The sequence below is a fragment of the Ictalurus punctatus genome, chromosome 17 (genome assembly GCF_001660625.3).
Source record: "Ictalurus punctatus breed USDA103 chromosome 17, Coco_2.0, whole genome shotgun sequence".
Classification (NCBI taxonomy): domain Eukaryota; kingdom Metazoa; phylum Chordata; class Actinopteri; order Siluriformes; family Ictaluridae; genus Ictalurus; species Ictalurus punctatus.
The window spans coordinates 26,251,671-26,263,869 of NC_030432.2; the positions used below are offsets into that span (position 1 = coordinate 26,251,671).

At 39.8% G+C, this 12,199-nt stretch overlaps 1 protein-coding gene across 1 annotated transcript in view; it reads left to right on the plus strand.

The window, feature by feature from the left end:
- The window catches only part of LOC108278057 (zinc finger protein 239), a 32,414-nt gene that overhangs the window by 5,819 nt on the left and 14,396 nt on the right, over nucleotides 1-12,199 (plus strand). Inside the window, exons 2-4 of the mRNA XM_053687416.1 lie at nucleotides 3,672-3,727; nucleotides 3,818-3,912; nucleotides 6,980-7,545. Coding sequence (XP_053543391.1) covers nucleotides 3,844-3,912; nucleotides 6,980-7,545 — 635 coding nt within the window. The 5' untranslated portion in view covers nucleotides 3,672-3,727; nucleotides 3,818-3,843. The remainder of the gene's footprint in view (nucleotides 1-3,671; nucleotides 3,728-3,817; nucleotides 3,913-6,979; nucleotides 7,546-12,199) is intronic.

The following is a 12,199-nucleotide window of genomic DNA, read 5'->3' on the forward strand; positions in this document are numbered from 1 at the left end:
CATTACCCAATTTTCAATTCTGTTACTGGGCAGCGCACATCCATGAACTCTGCTACTGGGTTAAATCTCCTGGATCTTCTCGGTGTAAATTGGAACTATCTTCTTGTAGAGAATCCTCTTTACCTGCTTTACATTATTCCTCTCTACCTACAAAACTCTCCCTATATACTGATAATCAAGTTGTCCTCAACACGCTTAAGACTTGTTATCAATTTAAACGGCGCTTTAAATTTGTAGGTGCATCCTCTTTGGGTCCTTTAGACAACAACCATCTATTTCCTCCATCATGTTTGGACTCTATATTTTCAGTGTGGTATGACAAGGGCATTAAACAAGTTAGAAATCTGTATGCCGATGGTGTCTTTGATAGCTTTGCAAATCTGTCATCTACTTATGACCTCCCTGTGACGCATCTCTTTCATTATTTTCAAATTCGGAATTTCGTTTCTAGATGTTTTCTTGATTTACCCTCTGCACCTCCTGAACAGGCTTGGGAAAGCTTGTTTCCAAACAATCCACATCAGAGAGGAATGATTTCTAAGATTTATAATTTTATTCTGGCGCTAGTTAGTGAGGCGAGCACCAAAATTAAGAATGCGTGGGAAATGGATTTAGGAGTACAGATAAGTGAAGAGTGTTGGGAACATGCAACAGGGAGGGTACAGTCTACCACTTCTTGTGCTCGTCTTGGACTTATCCAGTTCAAAGTTTTATACAGAGTCCATTTGTCCAAGTCGAGACCTTCTGTAATATGTCCGGAAGTAGAGTACAAGGGCTCTCCCTGTCATCTTGGCCATATGTTTTTCTTCTGCCCTGATCTCTATGGTTTTTGGACTGGTTTCTTTACCATCATGTCCACTATTCTCAGGGTAGATTTAAAACCTTGCCCATTGATTGTTGCTGTATTTGGGATTCCTGATGCCTCAGTTTCATTGAGCTCGGTACAAAAAGATATTATCACTTTCACATCCCTAATAGCAAGACGTTCTCTTCTGTTGCATTGGAAGTCTGCTAAATATCTATCCAACTCCCAGTGGCTAAAGGACGTGATGTGGGGTGGGGTAGGGGGGGGGGGGGGGGTGTTTTTGTTGTTTGTACTTTTTAATTTTGTTTTCCTTTGTTAGTATAATAAGAACAAACTGGGAATGATTGTTGCTGTGTGTCAGTTGGTTTGTTTTTCTTCTCAATAAAATATTTTGGGGGAAAAAGCAAACAAACAAACAAACAAAAACTAGTTGTTTAGCTTGAGTTACCTGTATTCTCCACCAAATATGTAGAAAACACTAGCGGATCTGCTTGAAGGGGGAAATTTGGCTAATTTAGGTTTGATCAACTATTCGTCCAGTAAGAAGTTGCACTTGGCGTATTCGTTAATTATGCATTAGATGTTACCTCGGTGTCCATCGGCAATAATATTCTAAATACAGTGGGACATTTTTTAAGAGCAAGGTCTGCAATTCAAGGCATTAGACGTTTGTAAATAATAAGACACGCGTGTTTAAGAACAGGCAAGATTTTATTAAACTATTCTATGACACAGAAGCTAATCTAGCACATAAACTAATTTAACACAGACGTGCACACACACACATTCAATTAAATTTTATTTGTACAGCTCTTTTTACAACGGACATTGTCTCAAAGCAGCTTTACAGAAATATATAAACACAGGATACAGATTTTAAGTGTGTGAATTGATCCCTATTGAGCGAGCCGGTGGTGATGGTGGTGAGGAAAAACTCTCTGAGATGTTAAGAGGAAGAAACCTTGAGAGGAACTGGACTCAGAAGGGAACCCGTCCTCATCTGGGTAACAATGGATAGTGGAAAAAAGGAAAAGAAAGTTCATTATGGTTTAATATGATGTCTGTTTGTTGAACTAGTCCACTGTTCAAAGGAGACCTGAATGCAAAACTACACACACACTAACGGGTGAAAATGGCTTTCAACAGGTGAAGGAAGTTCTGAGTTTATAGCACTGTATGTTATTTCAGACCATGACATGAACAAACCATCAATCTAATTTCACTTCTTTAGAAGGGCTTTAAACTTAATATTATATGCATCAGATTAGCTAGATTCTGGAGGTATTGTGCTTGAATGTTGAGGGGATTTCCTCATTACGTCGTGGTGTTGAGGGGATTGACGAGATGGTTAGTGCAGCATTTGAATATCGGAATTATGTGTAAGAGTGGTCAGCGGATTAGGTTTAGGGTTAATTATCCCGGTCCAGGTTTGGATCAGGGCACCAAATGATCCATGTGAAGTAGTTCAATTTAATTTAAAAATTGGTTATATTTGTATAGATTTCAGTCATCCAGTCTCACTGTGCATAATGCTGGGCCTGAGCCAAAATTTACTGAAGTATTCAGCGCACATGGGATGTTATCCCTGTCTGGATTCAATGGGATGCATGGAATGATCCATTGATATGTGGAATGTGCCTGTTCTTCGAGCCCTCAGGTGGCTATGCCTGAGAAATCGTCATGCTACTGTGATAAATATAAGCACATAGGCTCTGGAGTAAACCTAACCCTAACTTTTTATTTTAAAAATTATTTTTATTATTATTACAAAATCTATCTATATTGAGATATTTTGAAGTGAAATGATATTGTTGAGTGATTTATTTTTCACAGTATTTATTTTTCAGCCACTTACTAGTTTGCAATGTAACTTTTTTAAATTAGCAACGGTACACATCAAATGATAATTTGGTTTGTTCACATTTTAGTTAACACATTTAGGTACTGTATTCCCATACATATTAGAAAATAATGTATTGATGACTTTGTAATTAATTTAGGGATGGATGAGGGGAAATGTATTTAGTTGCATTTGTTTCTGACAGGAGTTGGAAGGATCTGTTGGTGGCTATGGCTCAGGTTGTAGAGCGGGTTGTCCACTAATCGTAGGGTTGGCGGTTCGATTCCTGGCCCACATGACCCCTCATGCTGAAGTGTCCTTGGGCAAGATACTGAATCCCAAGTTGCTCCTGATGGCAAGTTAGCGCCTTGCATGGCGGCTCTGCTACCACTGGTGTGTGTGAATGGGTGAATGAGACACAGTGTAAAGCGCTATATAAGTGTGCCATTTATCTAGTCGTCAGTTATTTAGTGCTGGATGTATTTTGTCTAATGTCTTCTTAGCAATAGGTGGTATCTTTGAGCTAACAAAGCACGCCTTAAAGTTGTTGCTCTTTCTGAAATATGCCTTTTTCTTCTCCTCAGCAAAAAGACGTTTTGCCAAAACCAAAATTAGCAAGACCTTTTACGGCAGATTTATTTATCTCAGGAGTCAGCTTGTGAACACCGACAGGAAACCCCGTGAAAATGAAACTCAGCAAAAATAGTTCTTTTCTACTTAAAAAAAACAAAAACAAAAACAAAAAAAAACAATAAAATAAATGACATAGTAGTGTTTTAATTCTCTTTTATTTTTAAATATAATAAAAAGATTTGTTAAATATAATATATAAGCACAATAGTAAATAAACAAGACCAGCAGATGTTTGTTATATTTATCAACTAATACAACAAACGTGACAAATGAACTTTACTGTTTTATGATACAATAACATCAATAACGTCCGTGACAGAGTTCTCTCGGCATGGTATTTACGTCAGCATCCGAATTCACTCGCTCATTTTCCTTCACTTCTTCCCCATTTAGTGGAATCAACTGTCAAAGCCTTTGAAGCTCTGATACTCTGTGTAACATCACTAAAGGTGAGTTCACCTGAAACTTCCCACCTGAGCTGCTAAGTTAACAGGTTAGCGGAGATTCTGGAGTCATGAATCTCTGTATTTTTCTTCCAGTGTCCTGATTCTTTACACCTCTTAGAATGAAATCCGAGTCCACACGGCGCTCTTTAGGAAAATCTCCACAGACTCCTGCTGCTACTGGTTCAAAGGTAAAGTTTAGTCATGTGTCTGAATTCTCTTTTAATTTTTAAACTCTGAGAACTACACAGTACGTTCTGATGACGTCACCAGTTATGGCACTTTTCTGCTGCACGGTACGGCTTGGCTCGACTCTGCTTGCTTTTTGGGGGTTTTCCACTGTGGATAGTACCTGGTACTTTTTTTTAATACCATCTCGGTCGAGGTTCAAAGCAAGCCAAGCCGATCCTAATTGTGAGCCACGCGCACACCATGGCGAGTGGCTCTGTATTGCATCTGAATAAATGCGTGTCATTTAATACATACTTTGCATATGGTAATATTCTATTCATTGAAAATTATGTATAATTTATCTCATTACACATAAAATTACAACAAAGCTTTCTGTCTTAGATTTTTACATCTCGCTTGTTACCGATTTCCAAACAGACGTTTATCCAAGTCGCTCCTGTCACGGCTGAATCTACCTTATTCATATAGAGCACTACGTAGGTTCTAGAACGCCGTTACTTTACATCCTTAATAGGCTCCGTGTTCAGTGAACAGTACAGACGTTTTGAATACGGCCTCACCGAGTATTTGTAAAGGATTTTCATAATTCAACGTTATTCCTGCGTGAAGGCGAGTGGAAGGTGGCACCCATGCTGAGGCGGCACTAAACTGCAGTGGAAAAGCAAGCAATTGGCAGATTAGCAAACCAAAGAACAAGCCTGCTAACTGTTAGCTAGCTAAATAAAGTTCATTAGATGGTAATGAGTAGCACTTTCTCCACTTGTTAGATAGTGTCATGGAATCTTCTTCAACAAAAAGCACTGCATGAGTCTCTGGGTTTTGATGTCAAAAGATAGACTTTATTGTTCAAACAATAAAGCTGAGCAGGTCTGCAGATCAGCTCCCTTACTTATCCTTGATACATGTTTATGCAATTCTAAAACACTGATCTCATCAGGTGGGGTTTTTTCCTCTTTTTTTATTTATTCAGACCTTGGCTGTGCTCCACCATTAATTCTAAAACTTGGGCCTCCATCCTTACGTTGTTTTTAATGGTTGAGTGGTACAGCCAGCTCTCTCTTTAAAGAAGATTACATTCCTAAAAGATTACATACATTCCCAGCATGAACGGGTACCAGTATACTGAGTAACATTTGGTTATACTCTTTAAGCATATGTTTTAGTGGACTAACTCATTTCATTGATTATAACTTGTTGATACTCTCACACCTTATACTTTGGTTATACATGAGTGAATTATACTTTGATTAAAATATTCCAAATAATGCGGTGAAACCTCCCACATGACATTAATAGTATGATTAATGTGTGTACACCTGTATCTGTGTACTGTATCTGCATCTGTAATGCACGTCACTGATGTGACTAAAACAGGAATAATCCATGTCTTAATTCGATTTGTGTTTACTTCGAGTATGACTTTAGCCTTATTAAGGTCCTCAACAATCGCTGTTTACATGCTAGCTTCTTAATCAGAGTATCGTCTTAATCGGGTTAATATTGGATTATTGTTGTCCATGTAAACGTACCGAGTGTTGTTTCAGCAACAGCTATAAAACAAGTTTAATACAATTCTAGTGTTATAGACTTGGGTTTCCGAATAATAATCCACGACAGTGTGGGGTGATACAACATTTTCACTGTGTTGAACAGAAGTTTGTAATCTGTTCTCTGAGAGCTCCAGAGCCAGAGTGCTGTAAACTTTCTGCCACTTTTGGGTAATATCCGTATTTTCAGGTCTTTTCTCTTCATAAAGTTGGGCCGGAAAAGAGTGCTGTTTAATGGGTGCCATTTTGTCCCAGTCCATTTTACTTCTACAGACCAAAACAAAAGAATAATGTATGAGCCAGCAGAATTAAAAAGTCAATTCTCTGTGCCCCCATACCCTTCCTCACACACTTACAACCATAACCCCCACCCTCACATGTAGTGATGATAACATCATTATACAGTTCCTCCAATTAAAGCAAAATCAAGCACACTCCAATATTCTGAGGAGCTTACAGCAGATTTTGGCCAAGGTCCATCAAGTGACATCATCAAAATGTGCATTCAGTCAAAGCCCTCTTCGTGTAACATGCATAGAACATGAGTACAGCTAAAAGATCTCATTTACTTACAAACCTCCATATGAAAGACCGTGCACAACAATTTCACCAGTTATGTAATTATAAAGCCTCAGCAAAATCAAGCATTATTGGCCGTAACAGTGACAAGAAACTCCCCGAAATCCTGTACAAACTGATTATATCACACAGGCCTAGCGACCACCATACAAGTCCCCAGGGATGCAGTGTTAAGGGAATTTTAATAAGCATGTATGTGGCATGAGCTATAACTTCACACCTGAATGATAGTCAGATTATTATAATTTTTTTTTTTTTTTTACAGAGGATGTGTGTTGATTACAATTAGAGCTGCAACAACTAATCGATAAAATCGATAATAATTGATGATGAAAATCGTTGTTAACGAATCTCATTATTGATTAGTTGGTCTGCGTGCGGCACGAGGTGCATTTTACTCATTACGTTACTTCTGTTCCGAAAACACGCTTTGGAGAGTAAATACTGAAGTTGTGTCCCAAATGACGTACTATACAATTACAATGTGTACTGTGTAATCTACCGTCTAGTGTGTGGATTTTAGAAAGGTAATATCATCTCACATTCAGTGCTTCAGCTTGAAAAAACACTGACGTCCAGAGCAAGGTCATCTTTGTATAGCTAGTCTCTGAATTTTATAAATCTATGAAGATCTACATGAACTATTTCTGTGTGATTAGTGATGAGAAATTATATGTAAGTTAGGTTAACTGTCTTGTTCATCCTTGCTCTTATAAAATGATCAGTCACAGTGGTTTTGGTATTAGTAAAATTGAGCTGCAATCAATGGAATACGTTACAAATCTTAAATTAAAAGCTGTTACAGCCATTAAAGGTGGGTGATTGGGTGGTCAAGCCGTATTACAGTATTGTAGGAGACATTTCCAAAAACAACTCCATAAACACATGGGTACAAAATCTAAAATTATTTAAGCATCTTGAATTATTTTGTGTTTTCCAGATGTACCACTGCTCACACTGTGGGAAGAGTTTTACTAAAAGTAATCATCTTCACCGACACGAGCGGATCCACACAGGAGAGAAGCCGTATCACTGCTCACAATGTGGGAAGAGTTTTACTCGTCAGAGTAATCTCCAAAGACACGAGCGTATTCACACAGGAGAAAAACCATATTATTGTGAACAATGTGGGACAAGTTTTACTTGTTCGAGAAATCTCCAAATTCATGAGCGCATTCACACAGGAGAGAAGCCGTATCACTGCTCACAGTGTGAGAAGAGTTTTACTTGCCAGAGTTCCCTCCAACAGCATGAGCGCACTCACACAGGACAGAAGCCGTATCACTGTGGACAGTGTGGAGAGTTTTTTGCTCGTCCAGGTACTCTCTATCGACACGAGCGCATTCACACAGGAGAGAAGCCGTATCACTGTGGACAGTGTGGGAAGAGTTTTGCTCGTCAGAGTACTCTCCAAATACACCAACACATTCATACAGGACAGAAGCCATACTTCTGCGGACAATGTGGGCGTAGCTATACTAATTCAAGATCATTAAGGGGACACAAGTGCTCTAACATAAAGCCATCAGATCTTGACGTGAATTTGTCAAATTAATTTACATGTTTTTCTTTTTCACTTTTTAAAGGAAGGTAAAGAGACGTTCAGGCATAAAACTAATATACTGTATAATATATACATATCCCCGCGACCCGATAAACGGTTGAGGATGGATCTATATACATACACACACACACACACACACACACACACATATATATATATGTCCCCCAGTATTCCTGATATAGTTTTCAGGTTTACTGCAACCCTGACCAGGATACACACTTACACAGTAAGATCAATGAATGGATTTTTGTGTGTGTATGTGTGTATATATGTTCTTAAAAGAAGTAAGATGTTTGTATGACCTGCAAGTCTTAGAATTTTTACTGCAGGATCACTATCACAATCGTGGATATACATTGAATGGAGCATTGAGAGAGTACTGGTAATCAGGGGTCTGGGTTTGATGACCCGTTCACTTGAATAAATCACATGTTTAATAATGCACAAAGTTTATACTTTCCTTATTAATCAACAACAATTAAATAAAAACAAATACATGGGTTTTCTCATAGTTGTGTAATTTTCTTTTAAATATGTGAAATGTTACATTTATAAATTTTCAGATGCTTTGCTTTGACACTCACGGATAGGCTCATGCTTATTAATCATCGTTCATGTTTCTCCAACCTGAATAAAGTTTACCTGTGGGATATTTTTATTACTCCACAGGCTCTTCCTCCATGAAACTCTGAACTGTCCTCCTCCTCCCCTCTCTCAGAGACTGATGTCTCAAAACTCCTCCTGTTGCCATCCTACAACCTGTCCTTTAGACCCTTTCCCTTCTCCACCTTTTTCAGTCCATCTCTCCCACACTACTACCTGCACTCACACACATCTTTAACACCTCCCTCTCCACCGGCACAATCCCTACCTCGTTTAAGCAGGGCTGGGTTACCCCTCTCCTTAATAAAAAAAAAACACACACTTAACCCTGCTGCAGTTGACAACTACAGACCTTTTCTGTCCAAAATCCTTGAAAGATCTGTTTTTATCAACTCTCCACTTTTCTCACACTTAACAATCTCCTGGACACCAAGCAGTCTGCCTCCAAAAACAGTCACTCCGTGGAGACTGTTCTGCTTTCCGTCACTGAAGCCTTACGACTAGCAAGATCAACCTCAAGATTATCTGTCCTCATCCTACTCGACCTCTCTGCTGCTTTTCACACCGTGAATCCTCAGATCCTCCTGTCAACTCTCACCAGCCTGGGCATCACCGGAACGGCTCTGCGCTGTGTGGAATCCTATCTCCCAGACAGATCCTTCCAGGTATTGTGGAGGGAAAGGGTGTCTAAAACAAGCAACTCACAACTGGGGTTCCCTGGGGTCAGCTCTGGATTCACTGCTCTTTTCTATTTATACTACATCTCTGGGGCCTGTGATTGAGTCTCATGGCTTCTCATATCACTGCTATGCTGATGACATCCAGCTCTATATGTCCTTCCATGATCCCTTCATCTCTGCACGAATCTCTGCCTGCCTGTCTGATATCTCAAACTGGATGAGGGAACCCTGCCTGCCCCTCAATCAGCCTCAACCTCACCCTACAGCTTGGCTCAACTACATTCAACCCATACATACATACACTCAACCATATGTGTATGTCTGTCCCCTAAAAATAACTCAACACACAGCCATTAATGTCTAAATCGCTGGCAACAAAAGTGAGTACACCCCTAAGTGAAAATGTCCAAATTGGGCCCAATTAGCCATTTTCCCTCCCTGGTGTCATGTGACTTGTTAGTGTTACATGGTCTCAGGTGTGAATGGGGAGCAGGTGTGTTAAATTTGGTGTCATCTCACACTCCCTCATACTGGTCACTGGAAGTTCAACATGGCACCTCATGGCAAAGAACTCTGAGGATCTGAAAAAAAGAATTGTTGCTCTACATAAAGATGGCCTAGGCTATAAGAAGATTGCCAAGACCCTGACACTGAGCTGCAGCACAGTGGCAAAGACCATACAGCAGTTTAACAGGACAGGTTCCACTCAGAACAGGCCCCTCCATGGTCCACCAAAGAAGTTGAGTGCATATGCTCAGCGTCATAGCCAGAGGTTGTCTTTGGGAAATTGAGGTATGAGTGCTTTCAGCATTGCTGCAGAGGTTGAAGGGGTGGGGGGTCAGCCTGTCAGTGCTCAGACCATACGCCGCACACTGCATCAAATTGGTCTGCATGGCTGTCGTCCCAGAAGGAAGCCTCTTCTAAAGATGATGTACAAGAAAGCCTGCAAACAGTTTGCTGAAGACAAGCAGACTAAGGACACGGATTACTGGAACCATGTCCTGTGGTCTGATGAGACCAAGATAAACTTATTTGGTTCAGATGGTGTCAAGCGTGTGTGGGGCAACCAGGTGAGGAGTACAAAGACAAGTGTGTCTTGCCTACAGTCAAGCATGGTGGTGGGAGTGTCATGGTCTGGGGCTGCATGAGTGCTGCTGGCACTGGGGAGCTACAGTTCATTGAGGGAACCATGAATGCCAACATGTACTTTGACATACTGAAGCAGAGCATGATCCCCTCCCTTCGGAGACTTAGTCGCAGCGCAGTATTCCAGCATGATAACGACCCCAAACACACTAAAGAAGCTGAGGGTGAAGGTGATGGACTGGCCAAGCATGTCTCCAGACCTAAACCCTATTGAGCATCTGTGGGGCATCATCAAATGGAAAGTGGAGGAGCACAAAGTCTCTAACATCCACCAGCTCTGTGATGTCGTCATGGAGGAGTGGAAGAGGACTCAAGTGGCAACCAGTGAAGGTCTGGTGAACTCCATGCCCAAGAGGGTTAAGGCAGTGCTGGAAAATAATGGTGGCCACACAAAATATTGACACTTTGGCCCAATTTGGACATTTTCACTTAGGGGTGTACTCACTTTTGTTGCCAGCGGTTTAGACATTAATGGCTGTGTGTTGTTATTTTGAGGGGACAGCAGATTTACACTGTTACACAAGCTGTACACTCACTACTTTACATTGTAGCAAAGTGTCATTTCTTCAGTGTTGTCACATGAAAAGATATCATCAAATATTTACAAAAATGTGAGGGGTGCACTCACTTTTGTGAGATACTGTACGTTAACACAACCTTCAGTGGTTAAAACAACCAAAGTGAACGTCTTATTACTGGCTGCACGATAATACTGGTTCTCTCAGACAGGCTTGTTGTAATGCCGAGCTGAGATGGAAGCATGATCGTTTAACTGTGTCCTTTCAGATTTTTAAAGATTGTCTGTTTAAGTTTCAGAATGCAGCAAAGTCAGCTAGGTCTAGGTATTTCTCTGATTTAATCAATACACACTGTCATAGACCTAAGATTTTATTCACCACGATAAATTCAATAATTAATCCGAGTTGCCAATTCCATGGGGAATCCTTGGCTGAACGTTGAGAGATTTTTAAAATGTTTTTTGCTGATAAAGTAATAACCATTCATTCTTCCTTCACTTCGCAGTTCTCAGACCTGTCCCTGAATTCGTTGGTTATGCCGGTTTCCATTTTTCAATTTCAACATGTTTCTCTAAAGGAACTAGGTGATCTGGTTAACCAGATGAAAATAATGTCCACTACCCTTAATGTTGTTCCCTCTGTGATTGTGAAAGCAACTTTGGTCAGCTTTGCTGTGTGAAACATGCTATATAAATAAAATTTACTTACTTAGTGCATGAAGTGCGTATGGCTGTGAAATGTGGCGAAAAGATCATCCTATTATTCTGTCTTGAATTCATTCACAAAAAAAACTAACTAACTACCCGATGCTCCCTGGGATAGGTTCCAGGTTCCCCGTGACCCTGAAAAGGAGTAAGCGGTAGAGGATGGATGGATGGATGGATTCACCAGAATTGTGTTTTCAATCAAAGCCCTTTAAGCTTGCAAATCAGTGTCAAAATAACAGATAAGACTAATAAGGAATTGTACCAGGCTGGGCCTAGGGCCAGAAAATCATTAAGGTATAAGTGTGAATTATGGGACAAAGTAAAAACCCTGTCCTGATAAAACATTTAAGAAAATACAACTGAAAATTCACCACAAATTTAAGGTGACATATAGACATGAATAAGTAATTGTGGCAAAGAAGATTGATCTGTTTTTAATGAAAAAAGGCAAAACCCTGCCTAAGATGAGTACGCTGTGGAGAAAGGTATAAGAAGGCCTGTATGTGTTTATAATTCAGACTTTCTGCAGACTGTCTCACTTTATTGTTTCAATAAAGTTTATTTACTTTATGACATCCACAAACCCTCTGTCTCTGAAGTTTTTTGTTAGGTTGGAAAGATTGTTTGCCACAACACTATCTATCTGTCTATCTGTCTGTCTGTCTGTCTGTTTAACATTTGACCGATCTACAACATAACACATACTTTCAGGGAAAATACTCCGCATGATGTAGCATCCTTTTGCACTGGGTGAGGAAGAGTCTCACAGGTCCACTTTTCAACTGCACACCCCCTGCCCTTCATGGATGTCCTAATTAAAAAATTAACTTTATGAGAGTCAATAAAATCAATGTAAAGTACATACAGTATACAGTTAACATATAACTTTAATTAAATTGCTTAATTCGCTTTGGTACAATTTTCATGTTACATGGTCTATAC